Here is a 27,439-nt window from a genome sequence, read left to right on the forward strand (position 1 = left end):
TCATTAGATCGGTACGTGTACCTGCCCGAGAACCCAGCCCTGCATTTTCTGCATAATCTGGTTACTGGATGTTGCTATTTTCAGCGTACTACACCAAGTTCAGATCCTTAGTTTTTAGACATAGTCTGTTCTTCCTGACACTGGTATATACGGATATTGATATATCACTTTAGCTACAGATCCGTAGGGTTGACATATTGCTCAATGTGTGATACCAAGTGGAGAACAAACAGGCAACCCCAAGGATTTCCCCACCCATGTGTAACATTGTCAGCTGAGCTGCTGCAACCAGGAAGGAATTCACCACGCTGCCTTCTGGCAGTTGAAAGTACAGTGGCATAAGGGAGTTACATCTCTTTAAATCTGGCCTCAGGGATGTATTCTTTCACTCTGCTTGTATTAACAAGTTCCTGATTTTCTTAAGGTGATTTTCCATATTTTCTCTAATTATTTATTGGTGTTTAACAAGTACTGAACTACAATGTTTTTAACTTGCCCAAAATGTTAGTTCTAACTACAGTATTGATCTAAGTGAATAGGATGTAGTAGGGCATTAGGCTCACCCCCAAAGTCCCTATGTGCCGTTGCTTTCAGGTGACTCTGGATGGATGGCAGTTACCCCTCAGGCCGGGCAGAGACCTTGCTCGCAGTCCCGTCACGGGTGATGCTCCACTCCACGGCTGCCTCGCTGCAGAAAGCTTCCTCCTGTACCCGGGGTAGAACGAAGCCCTGGCTACGCAGGTGTGGATCTGTCATTTAAAAAAGTCACACCGGTTTATCAGTCAAGCGGGCAGTGATGCTGAACACCCTGCAGCTTGTGTTCGAGTGGGTTAGAAGAGGGGTGACCAACCTACGACCCTGGAGCCACAGGGAAATCAAATCCCTGCTCACCCCATGGCTGCCTCACGCAGACAGCTCTGCTGTGAGGGAACACTGATGTCCCCAGGGCTGGAAGGAGACAAGCCAGCAGAAGCCGCTGTGGCCACCATCTCCCAGCTGCCCTGGACTGAGCCCCATGTCCCCCGTCAGCTCCACGCTGCCCCGCGCTGAGACCTCGGGGTGTTCCAGCCAGGCCCTTCAGCTGTCCCCAACGCCCCCTGCCCTGTCTGCGGTACGTGTCCTGTGGCTCGCTGCCTTTTCGGTATTTGGCTCTTCAGGCCACAACAGTTGGGCACAACTGAAGCAACGCAGGAGGGGAATGGTGGCTTTACATGTCCCGCCTGCTGCTTATCATAAAATCCCACTTGTATGGAACTAAGCTAGGAAGTAGTACACATTCAACTCTTCAGAATAATAGGTATTTATTTTCAGTGCTATTTTCATTAAATATTGGTATAATATATCCATGTCTGAGGTAATAAATTAAAAATAAATTCAAGATTTCAGTCCCATATTTGTGCTGCATATTTTTTCTACCATTATACATAATTTTGAAGCAAACACACATAGTCCATAATTCTGAATGCAGCTAGGAATATTATTTTAACACAGTCACTTTTTGTTTCACTATAATTTTGCTGAGAATGGTTATTGCATGATACACTTTTCATAGATGTTTTAGTTATACTAGAGTTTTCTATTAAATCACACATATCGTAGTTATAGGAAGATGGGCATGAAGATGTGCTTTGAGCCAAGGAAGGCAAATATTGAATCAGAGTGACAGCACATACTGCAGGATTCTTGTCTGCCTGTGCTAGAGCCCAGATCCAGCAACGCCATTTCGGTGTGTGCTTAACTTTAGACATATGAGTCATTTCAGTGCCACCCATGGCCTCAAGTATTTGCTGAATCAAGGACTAGCCAAGTCTGCAGACCCAAATTCATAGACTTCTTTAACTGTGTGTTACTTGAAAACGGTTCTGCTGGTTTCATATTTTGTAAGATATTTTGTAATGACCTTCATAAGATTTTTCGTATCAGTGAAGCACCCATGAAAGTTTCTAACCTGGTTCATAAATACATTATGAAAAAATAAGCAGCTACAATGACTCTCTTCTACACATTTTGTTAAAAGCAACACCTGGTTTGAAAAGTTATTAAAGTAATTTTTCCCATGGTAAAATATATTTAAAAAAATAAACTCTTCATTTCATCATCTTCCATCAAACATATAAGCTTGTTAAAGGGCGGGGCATACCTCAGGTATTTTCATTTATAAATGCAAGAGATTGAGAGTATCAATCTTTCTGCACTTAAATGCTGGTGGTAGTAAGGCCCTTTCAGCTAAGTTTCCATCAAGCCCAACATTAGTGAGCTAAAGAAACAAACAAAACAAAAATTTTGCTTGCATATAACTTTTTCATAATCCTGAATTAAAAAAAAAAATCCTCTCTGCTTAGAAAAAAACTCTTATTTAACTGCTGCCGTTAAAAAAGTATACCTCACCTCCATGTTGTTTTAACTTCATTCAGTGACTTTGAATGCAAAGGATTTAAACACTCACTAAAATTACTGTGGCATGCCATCAGGCTCTTAACGTTCAAAAATTGTGCTAATCTCCATTTAAATAAGGAAGCTATAGTTTAGAGCTTGAGCTAATGGTTGTCTTGGTGTTAAAGGTCTATTTCCACCAGATTTTCTTTATTCTATTTTGCAAATGACTGACAGCGCGCATGATGTGATCCTGAAAAACCGTTTGGTGTTATTACCAAGAGCTATATAGTCTGTGTGAAAACTCTCCATGCTCATGCAGTGATTTGCATCATTGAGGGGACCACGGTCTGCACTGCAGTGGTCTTGGGCCTGGCCACCAAGGCGCAGCCGTGCAGCCCGGGGTCTTCAGTACTCCACCGAGCTCACTATTGCCATTGGCTCATCAAATGTCGCCAACCTTATCTGCTTTGGGGTAGGGATGGAGAGAATCTCCCCAGTGTCAGTTGGTGAGTGAATACCATTGTCTATTATGTTTGAAACTTCCTCCTCGTGATCCTCATACAGCGTGTTGATGTGCAGCAAAGGGTGGGCTGGGTTGCAGTTCAGTGCAGGTGTGGGCTCGGGTTTGACTTGGTTCAAAGTCATACTCGTTGCAGCAGTGGTTGTGGCTATATGGTTGTGGTTACACGTGACAAAAGTCCCAGCAGCAGGCACAGTTCTGCATGTCTCAGATGAGTACAGGATCTCTTTAGCAGGGTGAGGGGTGTCTAAAAGAAAACAAAACAGCCAGTTAAAAGACAGGTAGTCTTTCACCCTTCCAGTCCATCAGAGAAGAGTGTCCTGATCCAATAAAAGTCATTGGCAGTTTTGCCACTGATTTCAGTGGGAGCAGGAGTGGACCCCAAAATGAATTTTCTTGGGATCCTTCAAGAAATCCAATAGGACTGTTTCAAAACAACAGGACTGTAAGCTCAGGGAGAGAGGGGAAACGACAAATGGGTTTTGTGAATCTCGCTTTTTTTGACGCATGCTCATGCTTCCTTACGTGAATGGTATTTTTGTAAAACGAACAAAAAACAACTGAAAAGTATCTTTTATTCTCCACTAACGTCTGGCAGGTGTTTTATAAATGTTATGATTTAATGTTTTGACAAATGTTATGAATGTTGAAATCCACAGGATGGAATACAAAAAGCACTGATATTTTCAATGGGAAAAAAATAGTGGTTACACATTGTAAGCCACTTGTCTTTAGAAAGAACTCAGCAATTTGACATTAACTGATGTCTCTTTCCAGAAATTTTAAGTCTACCTTACCTGATGGACTGCAATGTAGGTCTAACTCAAAAGCAAAGCTGAACATTTTTAATGGGAATGGGGAGTAACAGAGCCCCAAAACTACAGTAATTACATTTTTGCCCTTAAAATATTCAAGCACTAATTTAAACGAAAGGAAGTGAGACCAGAAAACCCCAGTAGTTTTGAGGAGTTGAAATCAGAGCAGGTGACTGGATAAGGAATGCTGTAGAATAGCTCACATGCACGTTGGGGTGCTGGAGGGCTCTAAGGAGCGTAAGGATTTGGAAGTGACAGAAACTTCTATACCTCAAATCACTTCTTTGCTGGGCAGTGGGGTGACGGTAGCTGTCAGTCTGTCGAAGCCCAGAGGGAGGTCTTAGCTTGTAATGAGATGAGAGCCATTGCTTTAAGTACATACAAATCTTTCTGTAGCTTAACTGCATAGTGCTTCTTTCCTATGTCAGTAGCTTACAAAAATAAACAAGACAACATCTATCTACCTATCAGTTTATCTACTGATACTATTACTTTTCTTAGCGCTCACATGGCTTTCCCCATCATTCTAGCACCTAACAATTATTGATATATCTGAAACACTTCTTTGAGGTTAGAAAGGGACAGGATTTCCAAGACACACATAGGGAACTGAGGCACAGAAGGAGCATCTCCTGCGAGGCCACACAGGAATGGAACGGCAGAAATCCTGAATCTCTGACCAGCACCCACACTTCAGTCCATCCACATGAGCAATTTACAATGTCTTTTGCATGAACAATGATGTAAATGATCTGAATTGTGATTTCCGAGGTGACAAACACATGACAACCCCTAAGAATTTGTACTTTAAGAGATTTTTTTTCTACAGGCAGTTTTGTCTGCCATTAGCACAGTTTAGTACTGGTCCTCTACCATGGTAGTTTCCATATGACTTGAAAATAAGGCAGGTTTGAAACGTGCCAGGTGCTGGTGGAGCAGGAAAGGGTATCATGGAGGCCAAGCCCTCCTCATTTCCTTGGCAAGGCATGACCACATTCATAATTGTGAAAATCTGCTTACATTTTGAAAAATTACCTGCACCAACAGCCTGCAGGCTGTCCTGTACAGCTCTACCTGGAATAATCCTTATCTTCCCTATAGCTGTTAGAGAGAACCCCTATTTCTGAGGCCTGCAAGCCCTAAGATCATTAGCTGTCCCAAAATCTAGCAAGGTAGGTCAAACAGTTCAGATAAGCTTTGAGTTCCTGAAGATCACTACGCAAATTATGGTCTGTGGAGGTGGTATGGGCATTATGGCATACTGTACCTTTGAGAGAGGAGGTAACGTGTACTACGACATTCTCTTCCTGGTTTAAAAATCCACCTTCTTGGCTTTTAGACGTAGGCATCGAGGGGATGGCTTGAATCTCCGGCTTGGGTTTTTTGCTACTAAGTATATATGGATGAACATCCAAGGAAAAGTGTCGCGTGTGTTTTTTTTCACTGCTTGTGCTTGGCATAGCGTTTTGTTCGGTTTTATGAGTGGACGATTGCTGTGAGGTTTTTGCAGCGGACTCTAACAAAGGAGCTATAAGGCTGTCCGTTGCTGTTTTTCTCCGCACGGGCTTGGGTTTGTCAGGTTTATGGTTTTCAACCTTCATAATGGCTAACTGTTCCTTGAATGGCTGAGGAAGGGGATTGGTAGTCGGGATCCATTTCATCTTCTTCCTTGGTCTCTTAATGATGAGCTGCTCGTTAGCATCAATGTCTGCTGGATCAACACTTGGGTCTATCGTTTGGATCCCTGAGTCACGCATGGTTGGAGTGGCATCATGATTGGACTGGGCCAATGCTGCAAGCAGCTGGCGTACCACATTGTCATACATCAGATCGCTTTCATTTGTAATAAAATCCAGACGGTTCAATGATTTTATGTGGTCCCGATTTTCATTACAAAACATGGCCAAAATATTGATGTCACAAAACTGGGACTTCTGCCACTGTTTCTTGGTCTTTATTCCAACTTTGTTCAGTTTATCAAATATGAAATTGGACTTGCGAAATATGAAGAGGTGAATTAAGTTGATGAGGATTATCAAGTTCATAAAGCAGAGGAGAACGATATCTACACCAGCAATAATCCGCTGGAGCTGGACAGATGGCAGTTTACAGTTGACTCTGATGTGCAATTTGGAGCTGCTCGTTTTGTCTGGAGGCTCTCCTAATGCACATGTAAATTCATTTTGCTTCTGTGTAGCATAGTAGGTGGATAAGTATGTAATTGGTATGATGCTCAAAAAGATGATGAACAAATGTCTCGCAAGATAAAGCTTAGCTAAAAAGTTACTTCGTCCTCTTCTTTCCAGGTATTTCTCAAACAAGTTCTGTTCAGGGCTTTTTTCCTTCTCCGCATTCTCAATGATTTCTCTCTTCTCTCTCTCGGTGATCCCCGGGCCTTTGGACTGAATCTGTTTCTCTATTTTTGGTGCCCGCCCTTCAGCTGCACGGTGGTAGCAGTTATCGATCTCCTGAAGCAAAAAATTAAGCTCTGAAGTCAGTCGGGTGGAGGCCAGAAACTCCCAGCCCAGAGCTGGAATGTACATTATCCCAGCAAAAGCCAGCAGTGCATAAGGTAGGAACTTATGCTCAAACAAGGAGGGCCAGTGGCTGGCATCAACTCCTGGCAAGGCATCTTTTAATTCTGTCCAACAATATCCTCTGGCATACAAGGCTTGATCGCGGGTGAAGTTGTGTGGTGTGTAACAGTATATTGGCTCCTCTGTATAACAGAGAGAAAAGTCACTGCTGTGCATTTAACCTACAAAAGGAGGTCTGGAAAATAAACATTTCAAATTATATCAATTTTATTTTACTGCATCTTTACATGACCGTTAAGCCCTCCATGTCTATTAGACAGTTCAGCTTTCACACACCTTCACAAGTCCCCAGGCAAAATTATTTACCTGGAAGTTTTAGAATGAACCTGAGCAAGAAATGTCATCAAGAAATACATATTTGGGTTTAATTACTTCTCTGAAAACAATATCCTAAGCAACTGTGATCTAAGCTCCGTAAAGCTAAAAGACCTGACATCCACTATACGGTAGCTGAGGATGTTATGTGCAAATGCTGAAAGGCTCATTTAGGTGAAATTTAATGTTCATCCCAGCTAAGTATTCTTCTAAATAGAAAAAAAGTTAGATGTAGCTGAAGGCAATGTTTTTAATTCTTATTAAGAAAGTCTACTCATTGAATATGGTAGCAAAAATTGAAACTTAAAAGACATGCGAGCATTTAGTCAACTGTATTCCTCCCAGCTAACACTCTTGAGTTAAAGTGTGACTGACAAGGACAGAATCTGGTGTGTTAACTGTATTTATCGCTATGAAAATTTAATTCTACATTTGAAACTGTAACATTGTTTTTTACATAATGTGCAAATAAATGGTGGAACTTGCTGTCATACAATATTCTGGAAGAAACAAATACTACGGATCAAGAAAGCAATCAGACAAAGTAATGGAAGAAAAGTACAGCAAGAATTATAAATACACAGATAGCAATGCAATTTTTCTCTCAGGACATGTTTAAACCACGGGCTGCTGGAAGGTGGAAGGGTTTATCAAAGGAACTAACCCCATATGCTTGTCTATTTTAACACTCCTTCCTAAGCATCTGCTTTTTGCCATCATCAGAGACGAGATGTTGGCCTAAAAGGACTTTTGTCTGGACCCAGTAGATAAGCTATGGTGTTATACAACTACATTTTTCTACCAATACATGAAAGCAAGCTAGAAAAACTTGTGAAAGCTAGAACAGTATTAATTGCCCAAAGAACAACGACCATTATCAAAACACTCTCTTCAAAGAGGAAGACCATATTTTCATGTTTTGGCAGGTAGAATAAAGGGAATATATTTTGCGGGGTTCTGGTATACCTTTTAAAAACCTCCTAAAATGAGACCCATAGGAAGAAGGCATGTTCTCTTGAATTGAGAATCACTCAACACCAAGCTTGCTCCAGTTCTGAACGCAGTCTACAATTCAGATTGAGAACAGCTCACTGGAAGAGAGTGGTGATACTGTTCTCTTAATAACACAATAATGAAGACAAATAATAAAATATTATGATGTTTGATAATAATAAATAAAATATTAAAAAATAATAAGCAGGCAAAAACCCCTAATCCTTTTGGCTTAACAGAGGACTCCTTACTTGACCAACTGCTTTTCACATGTGAGCGAATCAAAAGCATTCACTAGTTCTTTGGTAAAATGTTGAGGTGTGAACCTCTTCTGAGATCTACATGCTGAGGACTGCACAAAAAATGTCTCGGTTTTGCCTTTTTTTTTTTTTTAAAGTGATTCAGTGAGGATTCTTTTCTAAAAATACAACCAATTTAAACAGAGTTGATGTAATAAATGATGCTACCCAAGACAGCATGTAAAGTGAGTAAACCCTGCAAATTCTTTAAAATCCCTTTTGAAGACTATTTTAAAATGATCTAACTCCAACCTGAGAGAGCCTAAAGCACTCTAATGTTACATAGCTTCCCATTTTGACTATTTGTGTGTATTTACAGCCATGTGTTACAATAAAATGCTCACTGACTCTCTTGGTTCCGGTAATTACATGCTCTCCCAATCCCACCCATGAAGGGATGCATACAAAAAAAATTCAACTCCTACTATCAAAGAGTCAGTGTACAATTTCTCAGGAGACAAAGTAGATTCCTATGTGAAAATGTTCCCATGGGGAAAAAAAGTCGAAGAAGCGTGATGCGTTTATCATAAGCAGAAATATTTTGAATTGGGTGTCCCTAAGCTCAGTAGAAGATGCCAACATGAAACCCAGCTTCCTGTGACATACACAGGTTCATTTCTCCTAGATCTCAACACCATGAATACTTGGTAAGACAGCAACAAGTATTCATACAAATTATCCATACGGACTATTTTTGGATTCATGTTATCAGTTGCTACTACCAAATAAACTGTAAACAGTTCTCTTCGCTGAGACCTGAAAGCTAAGGTGACTTCTGCCAAAATTGTATATATGCAACAACAATCAAATATGTATCTACTTTATAAATAAAACAAACAAATAAAAATGTCTTAACACTTACATTTATGTTGGACAGATTACTTAGACACTAACTCTGCACCCTATCCATTGTCACTGCTTCAGTGAAAAAAGTCTGAAGAGCTTCACAGCTCCAGTTTGGACTGCACACCTTCATTAGAGGCTACTTCAAAAATGGGGCTGGCCAGCCCAGTAAACAAAGTAAATGTCATTTTACAGGAATTTGTTTGCTTTTCTTCTGTTAAACATTTTTTTGGCTGCTCCCATTGCCTAGTAAGTTGTGAGAGATCTCTAATTTATTGAGGTAGCTGAGTATGGTGTCCCATGCTTATTCAATGTTTTGTTATTTGTTGATGCTAGTCTAGTATTTTCTTTGCATATTTGTTAAATTGACATAATTTTCATTATATGCACGCAAATCCCAAGATCCTTCAGATGAAACCCTATCCTCAGTGAAGTCAGTGGGATTTCTTATAACTGACTGAAGCAGGGGCAGTGGGGTTACAATGCAATTTTATTCAAATGCTATTGAATAGAAAAAAATAGAAAAAACATTTTCTAATATGTTTGAACCATACTCACTGTCAGCGAATGCCATTAATTTTGGTAAAGTTATTCCACAGGGGAATTCAGCTTAACCTTCTCAGCATAGGACTTGACTCACAAAGCATAGCATCAGCCTTTGGAAGCTCATTCATCTAGAACATGGTGCAGATAATGCAGAGGAGAGGAATACTCTTCCAGACAATGACTGAAAGCAAAAGACTGATTTAGCTGTTGCCTGGAGGAGCCTGTCTCTCTTCATTGACAAGGGTCTGCCAAGCAAGATCGCCACAAGGTTTGAGTTAGTTTTTATGAATGTTACTTCTTGGGCGATGGCAGCATTTAACCTGGCATTTAACACCCATGAAGGTGTTTGATCCCATCACAGTAGGGTATAGACCTGTTTTTCCTCTACTGCAATCTGTGTCAATCAGCAATAAATGAAAAAGAAAAGCACCGTGTCAATAACTTGTCTTGTTTGTTACGAAAGATGGCAGTAACACATAGCTGGATCCCACCATGCAGATCTGACGAGGATGGGGGAGTAACAAGTTATTCTCATACAGCTCACTCTAGCTGTGAGTGCATAATTCAATCGGTTTCAAGAAGGCACAGCAGATGTATTTTTTTATTTTACAATATTCTCCTGATAAGTTAGTACCATTAAAAAAAAAACGCTGTAACAGTGTTAAAATCATAGCTCTGACACTGGATCATGCAATATGAAAAAAACTTTTAACTTCATATTCACAGGTATAGAAAGTTTCTATTGATATTCTTATTTCACCCTGAAAATCCTCGAGCAGTTTAGGAAGTTTCTTTTTCGTATAACCACTCCAGCCACCATGAAATGCAGCTTTTCCCCCAGGACTCTGCGATTTAATTGCATTCGGTGCAACTGTTCAATTACGTACGAAAAGACAATAGAGTAAGAGAGTGTAAATAAAATTTTTTAAAAAGCTGAGGGGACGTTATTATGGCTGAGTGGACTGGTCGTCTTCTCAATGTTGTCTAGGCTTAAGCCCATAAATATAATCTATCCTCCCACTCTCCTTGATAGCTATATTCTTGTGAGCCCAAGAAACAGAAATTCCTACGAAAAAAACCTGAAAGCAAGGTCATCATCTCCAAAATAATCTTCTGCCAATTCCAAACAACAATTAAAAGGTGGTTCAAGGAAGACACGTATCTGTGATTTGCACACATGTGCACCTGTAGCAAAAGCAAAAAAAAAAAAAAAAAAAGATAACTAATCTGCCATTGTTATTGGTGGCTGTAATACTAAACTCAACTTTTCTGCATTAAATGTGATGGCTTACTTCAAGATTTTTAGTTCTGACGCTCCAAGTAAAATCTCAGTAAGTTCAAAGTCTGAAAGTCTGCCCTTAGGTTCCTCTACACAAATGTGTTAACTACATGCCAGAATATGAAGTTCAACACAGTTTCAGAAAACATCACCAGGAATACCCAAGAACAAATCCTGTCTTCAGTAATACTTTCCTACAGTCATTGTCATTCCCAAGACACGTTCCGTTTGAATAATTTTATAAGAGACTAGGTAACCCTGTGCTAATGCTGTGCAGAAATAATTACTACATCAGAAAAAAAGTCCTTGATGTTAATATATTATGAAGTATATTATACTTTATTTATACTGACTTGAGTATAAAGATGCATACTAAAGCTTAGCTTCCCTTTCTTCAGTATTGTTAGATGATCACAGGGGCACTACATCAGATATTTTCAACAGTTGTACATAAATACATTTTATCCTGCTCACCATGCATGTAAGTAGCTTCTAGAAGTCCACAAGTCTATTCTCATGGGTAAGGTGTGAGAGACATCTCACTGAATTTTTTGGACATGCAAACAAGATGAAATAATCAACACGGAATTACTTAGTCAGTTGATTGTGTTATGCCACTTGAAAAATTAAAATCCCTTGGCAGCAATGTTTTTTCACGTGCTCCATTCTGTAGCATCTCATCCCATCAGTTTAAGTCTACTTAAATGGAGAAAAATGACTAGCAGGAAGCACTGTGGTACAAAAGGCATACTTCAGGGGAATGAAAGAGAGTGCACGGCTGCAAGAAGACAGCCAAGGTAGGGAGAAGGATGAAGGAAAGGGCTGTGCTCAAAAAACTCTTTAGAAAGAACCTAAACAGACAGCATGGAAAGAAGGAGTGAAGGCAAAGTATGGAAGCTAGGAGCTGCCAAGTCTGCTGCCTGTTAGTAAAGGCTCTGAGAAATGCTTGTGGGCTTCCTGCAGGCACATGCTCCCACTCCTACTGTTCCCAACCCAAGATCAGCCACCTCCTTTCAGTGGTTCCCCAACCTCCATATACTTTTAGCATACATTCAAATGCACTCTTCAAGAAGCCCTGAATTAAAGACATTTTGTCAGCATGCAAATGCTAGGCATGAAAATATGTTAGATAAATAAATCTCCTACTTAATTTCAACTAGGAGATACAACACTGTAAATTCTGAAATTCCTCAAGCAAAGGGTTGGGGTGCTGAGGTTTGGGGTTGGAACCCCTGTGAAACTTCTCACTGCAAAACAAATCTCAGATCTGGAAATGGAGTTACCAATAGAAAAATCTGATAACTGCTGTTCTAGATCATTCCCTGAAGTTACATCACAATGCAGAACCATGGAAACCCTGGAAGGAACATCAGAAATTACCAAGTCCCAAGTGCCACTCAGAGCAGGGTCAAGGCTGAGTTCAGACCAGCTAGATTAGGGCTTTGTCAGTCTGAAAACCTCTAAAGATGGAGACTACACAACCTGCCTGTGCAACCTGCTCCAAGGCTTGATTGTCCTCAAAGTGTTTTTTTCTTTAGGTCATGTCCAGCAAGAATGGCTGATTCACGCAGGAGTAATTTTTTTCACTTTTGAGAAATGGCCATTTCCAAAAATGAATGCAATGGCCAGTTGCACTAGGAACACATTAGGTAAAATATGGCTGGAGGGCTCTCACTGAAATACAAATAGCTAGAGTCTCAATTGAAGGAAGAGCTATCAACAGCGCAGTTCACCAAGGAGGCTCTGTGTGTGTGCCTGTGTGCATGTGTGCGCACACAGCTATGTGTATTTGCCTATCTATAAAAAAAACACCTTGCAAAAAAATGTGAGCTGGTGTAGGATACACAGAAACAACAGCGTAAGAAGATACTGTGAAGCTGTAGATATGTACCACTCCCCATTACCTTTGCAAAGTTAAGTTTTTACAACTCTTCCTGGGAAAGTGAGTGAACTGCATCTAACATAAACATTCACTCGCCCCTTCAAAATAAATATAACAATGCCAATCTCTCAGTATTCAACACGGTAAAAAATTAGACCTGCTCCTAAAAAGACTTAAGTGACTTCATGCATTGGGCAGTTCCTATGAAGTCAACGGGATTACCGTAGTGCATAAAATTTAGCATGTGCATCTCTCTGAAGAACCAATGCTGTAGGGAGGTCAATTTCAAGCTTCTAAAATATTATTATGAGAAAAAGTTATTTAAATAAATATGGCCAACACATTTACAATGCTTTTGGATGACATTAAAAGTAAGAAAGGAAAATATTAGTAATAAACAGTATATGCCCCTATATAAAAGGGCAAATGATGCTTCACATCTACCATATTCCCAGTGAAATAAAGTATATACACCCAAATTATCATAATAATAAATTGTGTATGTCTCCTGTGACCCCCAGCTTTTAGAATTTACTCTGGAAAAAGAAATCACACCTCACTAATTTTCCAACTGAATTGCATGATTTCAGCATTCTAATACAATAATTCAGTAATGCAGAAAGAATGGCACAATTTTCTAACACTGGACAGAAAAAAAAGAAAAAAAAGGAACTATTTTCAGAAAATATAATTCAAAATTGAAAAAAGATGAAAATTCTTGCGCTTGCTATACCAAGACAAAGGTAAGTATGCCTCTTGTGCAAAAAATTTCTTTGAGAATCTAGAAGTAAACCTGACCACCATGGCCCTACATTGGGTATAGGCAGCAGAAGAGGTGCTTAGGTGCTGCCCAACAGGCTGGACCTCCCAGCTCTTGGACAAGTGCCGAGACTCGAGTTAAGTATCAGGTAAGTATATTGGTAAGTATACTTACTGAGTTAAATATACTACAGACTCACCCTGGGCCTAGCACTTCCTAGCAATTGGCTTTCTTCCCTCTTGAAGAGGGTTGCTAAATCATCCTCATGCCGCTGCCCAACCTGCCTATGAAGAAAAGCTGGCATTCCAGTCAAGTTCTCTGAAGAACTCCTTGTACAGCCCTCTCCACTTGACCCTAAGGAGAAATTCAGCGTTTAGGTAGAATCTCTGAATCTCCCTGCCCATCAGGTACCAGAACACAAGTTTCTAACAGCCAAGATAGATGAGAAACTCCTTGAATTCAGCAATAAATGCCAGTATTTGACAAGGGTAGTCTTTATCACACTGCTCTCCTTACATTCTGTCACATATGTGTAAGTAATCAGACATACATGCCTCATTCTTCTTGGGTACTAAAAGGATTGCACAAGAAAGCAGGTAGCAAACTGTTTATTTTGAGAAACAGAAATAATTTATTTAGTAGTTTTTCAGCAATTTTTTAAATGGAAAAGAAGAAATGTCCTGGATCCTCTTCTCTCTGGAAAAAGAGAACAAAAAATATTCATGTTACTGAGGTTTAAAATGTAGTCTAAGGAAGTATAACATTATCTAAACAGTGTACAGGTTTTCCATCTCAGTCACACAGTCCACAAGGAATATGTAACTCTCTACTCTGAATGTGATTTTAACAAATGTTGGCTAATACCCAAATTAACTCAGCCAAAGGAAAAACTCCCTTAGCTTAACTGGTTTATTTCAACTACTTTATTTAAAGGGTATTTAAAGGTTAGAAATTAGTACAGCATGAGGATGGATTCCTGAAATCACTTTTGTGTACCAACTGTAGTCATACAGCCCTATTTAACTCACAGAGTTTACTCATATGAATAAGAAAAGAAAACACTCATCAGACTAAGCCTTAACTTAGAAAGCTAATTATTAAGAATTATTACTTTTATCAAAACAAAAAGACAATACCTTTACCTTTCTTAGGGAATATTCTTTCCAAATCTGAATATAGGTTCCATGCCCATGAAGTCTTCCTAAGGTACAAATTTCTCCATGATCAACAAGGTAAGGTATAGCCTTTTTTGCCCACTCTCTGAAACCACTTGTCCTGTTTAAGAAAAAAATCTTGAAAAGAAAGTCCCTAAAGTAATGAGACAGGAAACCACTGCTGCTATCAAGTCTTACTGGCCTGTACTCTACAAGGATTAGTCGTAATGGATGAGATGTAGATAAGCAGTTTCAAAGACTGATAGATAATGGGTTACCCACAGGGGTAACTGCAATGTAAAGGCAGCAGCAGGTGTCCCCTTATTTACAATATGGGTCTTTTTTCCTTGCGGGACTGCTGCTTGAAGTGCATATATTTTGGATCTGCAGAATCAATAAATTAGTAACGCACTTTCCTAGTGTATATATGAATTCACAGAACTATATTCCCTGTATGTAATAAACATTGGCTCTTCTAAAATTAGCTGATGTGCTGAAGTTCGCTTACCAGCAATCTGAGGCTTAAAGACTTGTAACACCTGCCCAGGTTATTCAGGAGAGCAAGACACCTACTCCTACTTGTTTGGTATGTTGAAGTATGTTGGAGAGCTTATTCCAGAAATGACACCTGTTATGCAGAAGGTGCAGAAACACCTAAATGAAATCTCTTAGGCTGCTCCTATAGAGGAATGTTTCCTCAATAATGAGCTACCATCCACCATGTGATGGCCATGCAGTATAGTGGTAACGCCATTGGAAAGAGAGCTTTTTTATAGTGACTGTAGTGTTGAACATCACTAGGAGCATTTCTTCCTGTGCCCAAGAGAACTCTGTGAGAACACAGAAAACACCTGGAAAGAAATTACAATGCTTCTATTTGAACATAAAGGTATGTTTCTGTATTATAATGTTGCTTTGTACTATGTTAAGATTTGAGGGAAGATTAGATCGAAATTTAGAAGAATGTATTCATCAAAATACAATTAATGAAATTCAGCCATGCAGACAGTCCTACAAAAGAGATCAGAGTAATATTTACTTCTAAATTTAGTGCTTACATGAGGAGGTGAGTGGAATTTTGGTGATGTACAGATCTCCTGCATAGGAGAAGTAGTGTGTGAAAAGAAGTGTTCTAATATTTTCCAAAGATACAGAAAGTATTTTTGGCAATTCAGAAATTCCCCTGTAGAGATGGAACCCCAAAACAACTACCCAAGCATCCAGACACTATGATAATGTGGACTAGAGCAACACCTAAAGTAAACTGCAAGGACATGTAAATGCCGAAGTGAAATGAAGTGTGAAAATCCGGTGAAACTGATGATACATAGACAAGGGTGGCTCCTTAAGTCAAGAGTCAAGCGCAAAATACGAACACAGGAAGCAACAGAAAACAGCAGGTTTGTTCTATTGCATTACTGTTATTATTTAATGACTAGAAATGAAAAAGATGGCTTGTATTAAGTACCTTTTGGCAAAAACACAGCACCCAGAAAACTTCATATTGAAAAAGAAGAAAAATGCCAATAGTTAGCTCATTAGATAATTCTATTATTTTATTAACGTAGTATTTAGGAGGCAGAGATGGCCTGTCTACCGCTTTTTGGAAAACTGGTTCCTTCATGTGCAGAGAAACTGGATTTTGTAAAATATCAGAACTGTTCTGATTTATGACAACAGAGCCAGGAGAATCAGCCCCCCAAGGCTCCCAAGGGATCTGCAATCCCAGCGTGGAGGTCTCCTGCCCTCCTGAACAAGTCATGGATACCACAGAAGACAAGGCACCTCAGCCTCAAAATGCTGAAATAATTACTTCAGCATATAACTAAAATGCTCCAGAAATAGTCACTGATCTCTAAGCCGCAAAAAAAACCACATCACACATCTCAGCACCTGGTTGCGTCATTGCTCTGGTAACTTAGAATCTGCACAATAGGCATGGTGCCAGTAAAGAAAAGCAAACAAATCCCCAAACTTTGCTATTATAATGAACTGCTATTTTTCCCCAGTTCAAACGCAAGAGTATAATAAAACCCTGCGACAAAATCCCTGATGATGGAAATATCTGCATTGATTTCAGTGTTTTTCTTAGAATAAATCCTGTATCATAGGAAATAAAAGGAAACCTCTACAAGAATCATGCCAGTGTACTGCGAAATTATTCAGCTTTTGTAATTAAACGTGTATATACCTACTGAACATGCCCACTGCAGTCATTTTTAATGCTGACAAAAGCTAAGGAACTCAGTGATGATGCAGATTCTTCTGGAAGGGTTTTATAGTTCTAAGAAACAGTCCAAGCTTAGATTTCTTCTAAATCATGGAGGCGTAATTTCTATTCAGTTTAGGGAGAAAAAAAGCTTCAAAATACTTCAGAGTTGCTATGAAAAACAGTCTTGACCTTACACTTATTTATTCACAAGGTTTCCTCTTGACTAAGATGAATAAATTAAGTAGCTCTTAAACATGAATATTTTTGACCATCTGTTCAAATTCCTGAAGTTATCTGAAAGCACATACTGAGCTAAATCTCATGCACATTTTGGACCTCTTCACATATGTGACACTTGGAAAGGTGAAGGGTTTAATAGTGCAAACAGGGTCATGAAATTCCATATGAAGAAAAGATAACGTGTGTGTCAATGAAGTTTGAGAAATGGCATTCATGAAAGAAAAATAGCTGTAGCCACTAGGAACTGCAGTGGAATGATTACACGTGAGGCTCATGCATTTCCTCAACATTACCTTTCTATTTAACATTCAACTGTGTAACTTCAAATCTTTTAATGACCAAAACTCACAGAAAGCCAGCTCGCATATCTTGTACACACCTTGTGTTTGTGCGTGTGTGTGAACTGCTCTTACCCTTTGGGAAAAATTCCATCAGCAGTGCAAACAGCCAGTGGCTGAACCGCAGCCAGCCTGTGGTTGCTTGTACTATTTCAGTTCTTTTTAAAAACAGATGTCTAGAAAGCACTTAAACACAAGTGGTACTGAGACACTCCTTACATTCTCTTATCACAGCTAATACCACCTCAGAACCAATTTCTGCATTGGTGTCATCATGTACATAAAACAACCTGGCTCTGTACTCTTAGCAGTAACAATAATCACTTGGAAAAATGTCATCTTCACGTTCTTACTCTATGTGGCTTTAAGTGCAGTTAAAGAGAAAAAATGGAAAAGAAGCTCAAAAGCAATCTAACAGAGAAGTTGCATAAGTGAGCATGTGTAAATATGCTGGCCACAACTTGAAACAAAAATACGAATTAGAAAAATTGACCAGAAATACAAAATAAAACTCCATCTTATAATAGAGAAATCTTCAACATATACTATTTCAAACATACTGTAGGGTGAAATGCATAAAAAGACATTGAACTCACGCATATACTGTACTACACAGTGAAGTAAGCATTGCTTATGTAAAATGATTACAAATCAGAAAAGAAAACAGAAAAACTTGAACTGACCCTTCAGTCATTTAACTTACTGTCTCCTTCCATTACTTCCTCATGAGAATTTTCTAGCAGAAGGGTGGTAGAGGGCTGAGCTACGTAACTGCTAAGAGACATAGAAATACAGTATTTATAAGCAACTTTTTGGTATTTTGTAGGCACTGTTTTATAAACCTAGCAAGAAAATCAAAGCTTGGCTTTTGACTAAAGTACAAAAATCAGCTGGACGACAGTTTTGCTTTATTTTAATAAAGTATTGATATTTAACAGCTCCTGAGGGAAAAGCAAACATGACTGCAATACACAAAGAATAATTCACTGTGAATAGAAAGTATGAGGCACTACACGAGAAGGATATGACTTAGCAATCCCTGTGACTGACCACATCAGTCCTAAATCTTTTGAAAGTTTGGAAACCAAAATATTTCAATGTCATAGATAACACACAACAGAAACAGCAACACATTCTCCTTTGAGGCCCACCAGTCTCTGGTCCCTTAGGCAGAGAACGTACCAAAGACATTACTGATAGCGCTGCTTCTGAACACAGCACAACACTGAACTGGAACACTTAAATCACTTAGTAAAAACATTAAAGAATACAAACAAACTACGCAGCACATTGTGATAGCCAAGTATCTCTTCGTCTACTGGACTGTAGAACAGTCTTGGAAGATCAGCAAATGTCACGAGGTGTTTCACTACAAAAGGCTGCTACTCGCTGCCAGTAGCATCATTGCTGTTCACGGAGGACGGAATACAGCACTTGCTGGTGAAGACCAGCGTTAAGTACCCAACAGCATCCTGCTCATGGCTGCGGTCTGTGTGTTACTAGTTCCATGGTAAAAAAAGGGAGTGTAGATGAAAGGATGAAAACCACATGGAACACCAAACAGACCCACTTCAAACTGATAATGAATGTTGCAGTCTAACAATACTCTGCATACCGTGCATTTTAGAAAGGAAATGAAAATGGAAAGGCAGTGTATTAAAGAACCAATTCCTTTTTATCTAGATCCATACGCCCCCACACTGACCACTCCTTGATAGGAGATATTGAAACATCATCACTAAAAACAAGTGCTGAACACTGACACGGGGTGTAGCTAGACTGGAAAAACATGTCTTACAAGTCTTACCTACTAAAATTTCATTAAATAGGTGTTCTTTACCATTTTTTCACTATATATTAATCTAAGGCTAGTCTGCTTCAACACAAACCCACTTTTAATACCTGCCTTAAAAATACATAGATAAATAACTAAAGAATACCAAACCCTTTACTGTGGGAAAAGAAACAATCCATCAGGCTCCAACACAGAGAAAATGGAAGGACAAAAGTGACAATCTGTACTTACAGGCTTACAATTCGCTTCTCCGCCAGCCAGTACCTGGTATAGTCACCTATTCCTGCACTGGGACAGCACAGTACTACCAAGTCTGAACTCTCTGTTCATATTGGTTGTATTTTACTTCCAGTTTGTACAGGAATAACTAACTGTTCAAGCTGCTAGGGAATGAAAAGTAAGGCTTCTGGACCTTCAGGTATGAGAAATCAAACCTCTAATGAGTCAAATACAAGCATGGGCCTTTGCAAAGCACTGCATATACATTTGCACGAGTGTTCCAGAAGATGCCTGAGAATATATAGGCCATAATGGGCGTCATGTCACTGTTCTGACAGAAATTCAAACACATTCACATTTAAATAAAAAATTTAATTGCTATCTTTAACACAACAATTTCCAAACGAAAACAGAGCAAACTGAAGTAAGCTCCCTTGAGACTACCAACTGCGTGCATTGTTATTCTCAACAAGAACATTGCTACAGAAGAGGTTTCCTCTAGACTATGCTGCCTTCTGTAGGCACCTTCACCAGGGCTGCAAGCTGTGTGACTCCAGAAAACCAATTCCACTTAAACACAGATTCATCCACTGGGTCAGAGAAACAAATCTCCAAAACTTTCCTTATTCTTTTCAAGGTCAACATACACTGATCCTTAAATACAGGATGTCCGGGTTTTATATGAAGTCTGTCTATGGGTGAGTTTTAGAAAGGGAAGCAATATTCATTCTTCTCTTGTGGGTACTCGTGTGAGCTTTCTTTGTGTGGGGTAGCTGACTATTGCTCTTAAATGAGTTAATGACGATCTCATGCCCAGTATAAACACGGCACATGGATTTATTTAAATTAACTTTCTAGGGTTGTTCTTTCTGGAATCACACTGATTTGCTTGAAAAACATTAAAGGAGAATTGGGAGACTCAAAAAGGATAATGTAAGAGATTAGCTGAGTAACTTTCTTTTATCTTATGAGAGAGAGTTTAGGAAGTGCAAAGGAAGGCTGTATGCATTTCATTGCAGAGGCGTCAGTGCAAGAACTGTATATTACTTCAGCCACCAGAATGAAGTCCTGTCCCCACTGAAATCAATAGTCAAACTCTTACAGCCTCAGGACTCTCAGGAGCACATCCTAGTTGGTGTGTATGCCCTACGCCCTCCCTCTGCAGAGGGCTCAATTTCACCCAAAATGCACTGCCATCTAGTAGTGAAGTTTGGAAACAAAATTTTATCTCTCAATAAATTTTGGTTATGTTACAGATTCATTTGTAAGGCAAAAGCTAATCAAGGATGACAGCCCATTATTTTTACATTGAGTCATACTGTAAGGATACTGTAAGCATCCTGGGCAGCATAACAAGGAACGTGGACAGCAGGTCAAGGGAGGTGATTTTAGCCCTCTACTCCACGTTGGTGAGACCCCACCTGGAGTACTGTGTCCAGCTCTGGAGCTCTCAGCACAGGAAAGACAGGGACCTGTTGGAGCAGGTCCAGAGGAGGGCCACAAAAACGATCAGAGGAATGGAACGCCTCTCCTATGAAGGAAGGCTGAGAGAGTTGGGATTGTTCAGCCTGGACAAGAGAAGGCTTGAGGAGACCTTATAACAGCCCTTCAATACTTAAAGGGGGCTTATAAGAAAGACAGAAAGAGACTTTTTACCAGGGCCTGTAGGGACAGGACAAGAGGCAACAGTTTTAAACTGAAAGAGGGTTGATTTAGATTGGACATAAGGAAGAAATTCTTTATGATGAGGGTGGTGAGAGATTGGAACAGATTGCCCAGAGTAGTTGTGGATGCTCCATCATTGGAAGTGTTCAAGACTAGACTGGACAGGGCTTTGAGTAACCTGGTCTAGTGGGAGATGTCCCTGCCCACGGCAGGGGGGTTAGACTATATGATCTTCAAAGATCCCTTCCAACCCAAACCATTCTAGGATTCTATGAATAGAAGAAAAGACCAATACCTAATTTAAAGCCTTTTGTAACTAATTAAGTTCAGCTGTATTTTGATTTATTCAGAAAATCAGCATAGTATCTGCTAAACAATTAGGTCTTGCCTTTTATGCTACTAAACCAGAAATCTGTGATTTAATTTTTCAGAAGTGATGTAGAGATCAGAACACTCTGATATGAGGACAAACAAATCACTTACATGAATAGCAAATGCATTAACCTAAACAACGACTTTGCCCATGTCACTAAAACAACATAATTAACTAAATAACTTTATCTTCACCCACAGGCAAACTACTGTATACAATAATTTATACTACAGACATAATGATTTTTAAGGTTGCTAATTATCATCTTTTAAATAAACACCGCACTCTCCCTTTGTCCTGTGTTGTGAAGATGAACTCTGCTTTTGTACATGCTTCTCCGCAGCCTCTGGCCCCAGAGCATCGCCCTGGGATGCCCAGGCTTCCTGGGATGATGGGGTGCCTTCCGCACACCCCCAGGGCAGTACGCCCATGCTGCTTGGCCAAAGAGCTCTCACTGCACTCATTGGACTGGACTGTACAGTTGCTCTTGACTAGGCTTTAAGCTACACTTGATCCCACGCACATAAACTCCAAGGTAGATCAGAGAAGTACATAGGCTTTCATCTCCTCCGTGCACTAATCATGCAGACTCTTCCAATCCAGAGCAAGAAGTTTTGTGAGAAACCACTGCTTTTTGATCACTATACTTTTATGTCTCAAGCACACACACCACTGTTTCAAGAGCTTTACCAACACTGATTAAATAAGATGGGACAGACCCCAGAAAAGGGGGTTGTTGTCAGTTTAGCGGCATGATGGTAGCTTTCCATGGCTTCCACTGGATACCATTAACAGAAATAGGAATAACGAAAAGCATCAGTTTTTATTTCCTATTCTGAAGCAATAACTGATGCACACAAGGGCACAAAGCAAAGTTTGGGAACCTACTATGATATTGACAACCAAAGGGGCAGCAGGAACCTTATTCAATTTTGTCAGCAAAGTTTGCACTTTTCATGTGTATTATTTAAATTGCACATGGGGAGCAGCATCCAAAGCAAGCAAGCGAAGATAGATTTTTTTTAAAGATCAATGGCAGCACCCAGGTGAAAGATAAACACAAACTGCAGAATCAGTAATTAGCATGTATCCAGATGGACTGTTGTCCAGAGACGCTGATGGTAGTAGTAACAAGTTTGACTTCGTAAAAAAGTCTGAGTACATGCTGTTTTGGTGGCAGAGTAACACCTGATTCAGGTCATATTAAAATTAATAGGAGTTTTGCTCTTGAGCTCTGTGGAAGCAGAACTGAATTCACTAATCCTGGACTCTTCAACTCCACTCCAAAAAGGAATCTATTTAGTTTCATCAGACCCTTAGAGTGTTTCTATTACATTCCCTTGTATCTTTTTTTTTCCTTTTTCTCATTTTTCTAACTGCAGACCATCTGAATAAACACATGACATCATATGACAGAAGAGTGTTGTCCCACATTTTTCCAAAGACATAAGTGTTCTGTGTTGCCTTGTAAGCTTTGTCCTCCAGGACACAATGGGTTACAGCCCTATATCTTACTGGTTCAAATGAGCACACACGGTCTGTAAGTAGCCAAAAATGATACTGCTTTGGGTACTTCTGAAAAACGAATTTGCAACCCAACCATCAGCCTGGAGAACAGTTTTCCACAGCATAAACCAAACTCGAATGCAGAAATTCAGGAGACCCCCTCTCTTCCACACACTTGCATGGACCACAGCTCAGACTTGCAGAGGGACAACCTGAGTCTCTTACACTTGAGGCTTCCTCCGCAATCTGCAGTCCTGGAGGATTTGTTCATACAGAACAAGCTACTGCACAAGCAGTGAGTCATCAAAGGACTTCGGCTGGGAAATTCGCACAATGTAAAGGAGCACACGTGAAGGGGCATGACTTTTCCTGCACCCAAGGTTATCTTTAGGCCTACTGAGGTTCAAACCTGCACATCCCAAACAGTATCAAGGCACATATATAGGTATGCAGTCTCATGAGCTTCTGTATGATTGCTTCTTCATTAGTTTAGTCCTCTACAAACCAAATAGAGGAACAAATCCCCAAACTTTTGCGTTCTACAGAAGATCATCAAAGGTGACCTTGAATCCTGTCTTTCAGTTGCTATGAAGGGATGGTTTTCCGATGTTTAGCAAGCTTGGCATGCCCTGAAAATAATGGTCTCTTTGAGATGACCAACCAAAAAATGAGACTCTTACCATTAACTGTGGCTGCAGATCTTGAACTATACAACTGTACGTTTAAAAACTGAGGTACATCAAAAAAGTTTTAACTGTTATTAAGAAAAACCTCAAGACTCCATTTGCAAGCAGTTATTCTTCTAGGTAACTTAAAATGAAAACAAGTATTAAGGATATATAAGTGTTGGAAGTCAATCCCAAAGCAGCATGCAAAGCAAGAGCCCGATTCTTGTATGTTTAGACTGACTGAATACAGCCAATTCCCACTAACCTCACAAGCTACAGACTGCCAGGTCAGTCCTGTATATTAAAGCGCTAATAATTTCACATAGATCTTCAGTGTGGAACTTCAGGGGACCTTAAAAGCAGTCATGCACTAGCAGCTACACTCATCACGCCAATACTTCAGTAAGTAAAACACTGTTTACAGAGATGCTGAAGGCCCGAAAGGTGTCATAATTACTGGGTCGGTAATTTTCAAGGCTCATCAAAACTTGACCTTCCTAGGCTGGAAGAACTCTGCACTGGCAGTGACGGGCAATCAAACAAGGCTTTTTAAATTGTTGCTGGCTGAATGCAAGATGTAGGCCCTCAACAGAAACAGATACCCGTGATTTTCACTATCACAATATGGCAAAGCACGGAGTGGATGTGTCTCCATACAGTGTATCAGTCCCCATGAAGGCATCTGCCTCTCCCTAGTGGGACAGTTGAAAACTCACGTTGCAGACGCCTGAATTAACGTGAGGACACACACATGAATTCAGCTCAGGGCCTGTCCAGGGTCCACCATAAAACCACTCCGTGTGTCACCCACACCAGCTCCCGGCTGTCGCAGGGCAGCAGTCGCCTCCCCACCAGGAGGCGGGAGGGAAGCAACAGCCGCCCCCTCAGCGCTGGCGGCCGTGTGGGAGCGGCCGTTAGGGAACGGCGACGGCCGTTAGAGAGCAATCACGGCCGTTAGGGGCGACCGTTAGGGAGCGGCCGTTAGGGAGCAATCACGGCCGTTAGGGGCGACCGTTAGGGAGCGGCCGTTAGGGAGCGGCCGCGGCCGTGAGGGGCGGCCGTTAGAGAGCAATCGCGGCCGTTAGGAGCGGCCGTTAGGGAGCGGCCGTTAGGCAGCAATCGCGGCCGTTAGGGAGCGGCCGCCGCCGCGAAGCCGCGGCCCCCTCCGCGCGCGCCCCACCCCGCCCCGTCGCGCCGTCCTTACCGGCGAAGTTCTTGGTGAAGACGAGGGTGACGAGAAGGATGGGGATGAGGACGGTGCCGATGGTGACCACGCGGTCGAAGGGCAGCTCCAGCTTCAGCTGGAGGAGCAGAGCCGCTAGCGCGCCCGCCTTGTCATCCTGCTGCCCCGGCAGGATGAGCTCCTTCAGCTTCTCGCCCGCCAGCAGCGCGGTGGCCATGTCGGGGTGGTTATCGATGATGTGTTGCATAAGCGACGGCGGCGGGCGGCCTCACGCCGCCGGGCCTCCCCGGGGACGGGCGGCGCCCGCCCGGCCTGCGGGGACAACACCGACAGCGGTAACGGCGGGGCCGCGGCCCGGCCTCCTCTGCCGCAGCGGCACCATGTTTGGGCCGGCGGGACACTGTCCCCCGCGGGGCCTGCCGCTGCCCCCCGGCCTCCCGGCGGGCCCGGCGCGGAGCTCCCTGGACGAGGGGCATCCCCCCGCCCGCCCCCCGCAGCCCCGGGAACAGCGGTGCAAAGAGGCGGGGTGGGGGGGTGCGCGGAATAACGGTGCAGCCGAGCAGCCGCAGGGCAGCTGTGCGGAGCCAGGCAGTCTCCCGCTCCTCGGAGCCGTGCGGAGAAATGCCAGGGGAGGCGGGCAACGGGGAGAGCTGCCCGGGGACAGCGGTGCAATTAAGCGCTGCCTCCGCTTTGCAGTTCATGCTGTACAATAGCGGCGAAGCAGCCATGCAACGAGACCGGTTTGGAGCCGCCTCTCTTAAAGTGCTGCAGACAAGGAAGAGGGCATTTACCTGGCAACTTCGGCTCCCGCGGTTCCCAGGGGACGGCGAGGAAAACAGATGGCTTGTAAATAACGGCGGAAGCCGCAAATAAACTTACACTGGACCTTCCTGCCGGAAAAAGAGGTCCCTGCGCCTCCGCAAGTAATAAAATCGCTCCGGGTTCGGGGCGGGAGGCGAATGATGTGTCGATGCTGGTTATGGCAGCGGGCGGCTGGCGCTTGCATGGAAGCGCCCGCCCGCACCGAGCAGCGGTAACGTGCGGAGCGATGCAAGACGGGGCTCGCAGCAGCCGCGGAGAGGAGGAGAAGGAGGAGGAGGCGGCGAGAGCGGCACCGGAACGAGCTGCGGGGACGCGGAGGTCCTTTAAGGTTTTAAAGCGCACAGCTGGAGGCTGCTGAGCCGGCGGCAGCCGCAGCAGGGCGGCTGGCAGCCGTGCGGGCACAGCACATGCGGGGCTGCAGCGCGCAACACGTTGCGGCGGCGGCCCGGGGCGGCGGTGGCCGCGTCCCTGCGGGAGCCACCGGGCGGCGGCAACGCGCATGCGCGGGCGCGGGGCCGGGCGGGCGCGGCGACGGCGGCGGGCGGTGAGCGTGGACCTGGAGGGGACCTGGGGGCAGCGGGGGCGGCGACCCCGGCAGGAGGAGACCAGCGGTGCCCCCCGCCTCCTTCCCCCAGGCCGCCCCGCAGCGCGCACGGGGGAGCTCGGGTCCGGCGGCGCCGCCCGCAGCCGCGGGGCTTGTGAGAGGGGGGTGGTGGTGAGGCAGACCCTCACCCAAGCAGGCTGTGACCTGAAGGACTTGAACCTGCGGGCACGTCAGAGTTTGGGTGCTCCCATTAGAAACCCTTCCAGCTACTTACTTCTCTAAGCTCATGTGGGGTTAGTCACGCCTGATAAAACAGCCTCAGGGGCAGGGAGCTTGCCAGAAATGCAGAGGTCAGCTTTCAGCTTGCCTCGGCTTAATGGGGTTCAGGCCTGTATCTTCACAGAGGTGACCAGACCTTGCTGTGCATCTCTGGAATCGGCTGGGGACAAACCATATGTTATCACCCTATGGGCAAAAGCTGGACCACACAGCATCAAAAGAGGACATGCGTGCTGCTGTCATAGCCAGCAGCTATGGCATTCGGAAAAAAGCTCCAGGTCACAGTTCCTCCTTCTCAAGTTGTTTATGGATTTTATATTTAGCAGTACTTAGATGAAAACCAGAGATATGCTTAAACCCATATTGCTGACATTTCCTTCAAAGTTTTGCAGTTGTCATCTGCAATGCAGCATGAGTAAGGCAGAGATTTTCATCTTTGCCTTGAAATTTCCCTTTCCCCAGTCACTGCGAACAATATGGTGGTCCTGCTTGTTATTCAATTTTAAATATTGGGTGCAGGCTTTAAAGAATACTTCTTGGAAATGGTTCTTCCATCCAGGCAGGGATGTAATGAGCAAGGCAAGAGGGATGTCCTGATGGTGATGGCACTGATGAAGGATCGTAGAATCGTAGGATCTTAGAATCATAGAATGGTTTAGGTTAGAAGGGATCTTAAAGATCATCTAGTTCCCACCCCCCTGCCATGGGCAGGGACACCTCCCACTAGACCAGGTTGCTCAAAGGCCCATCCAACCTGGCCTTGAACATTTCCAATGATGGGGCATCCACAGCTTCTCTGGGCAACCTGTTCCAGGGTCTCACCACCCTCATAATGAAACATTTCTTCTTATTATCTAATCTAAATCTGCTTTCTTCTAATTTGAAGCCATTACCCCTTATCCTATCACTACATGCCCTTGTAAAAAGTCCTCCAGCTTTCTTGTAGGCCTCCTTCAGATACCGAAAGGCTGCTATAAGGTCTTCCCAGAGCCTTCTCCTCTCTAGGCTGAACAACCCCAACTCTCTTCATAGGAGAGGTGCTCCAGTCCTCTGATCATCTTTGTGACTCTCCTCTGGACTTGCTCCAACAAGCCCATTTCTATCTCATGTTGAGCTTCTCATCAACCAACACCTCCAAGTCCTTCTCCTCAGGGCTGCTCTCAATCCATTCTCCACCCGGGATGTATTTGTGCTTGGAGGCAGGCAGACACAAAGC

The 27,439-nt window shown here is 42.4% G+C and overlaps 1 protein-coding gene across 2 annotated transcripts; it reads right to left on the minus strand.

The window, feature by feature from the left end:
• Positions 1-2,139: 2,139 nt before the first annotated feature.
• On the minus strand, positions 2,140-25,493 carry PANX2 (pannexin 2). 2 transcript variants are annotated; one of them, XM_054216613.1, is made up of 4 exons: positions 25,370-25,493; positions 24,600-24,890; positions 4,979-6,430; positions 2,140-3,143 (listed from the first exon to the last, which is right to left on the minus strand). In XM_054216613.1, the coding sequence occupies exons 2-4, from the start codon at positions 24,823-24,825 to the stop codon at positions 2,782-2,784; spliced, it is 2,040 nt and encodes a 679-aa protein (XP_054072588.1). In that variant the 5' UTR covers positions 24,826-24,890; positions 25,370-25,493; the 3' UTR covers positions 2,140-2,781. The 2 variants fall into 2 exon arrangements, with proteins under 2 accessions (XP_054072588.1, XP_054072597.1); XM_054216622.1 differs by lacking the exon at positions 25,370-25,493 and having other exon boundaries at positions 4,979-6,483; positions 24,600-24,672.
• Positions 25,494-27,439: the final 1,946 nt, after the last annotated feature.

The sequence above is a fragment of the Rissa tridactyla genome, chromosome 1 (assembly GCF_028500815.1).
Source record: "Rissa tridactyla isolate bRisTri1 chromosome 1, bRisTri1.patW.cur.20221130, whole genome shotgun sequence".
NCBI classification, from domain to species: Eukaryota; Metazoa; Chordata; class Aves; order Charadriiformes; family Laridae; genus Rissa; species Rissa tridactyla.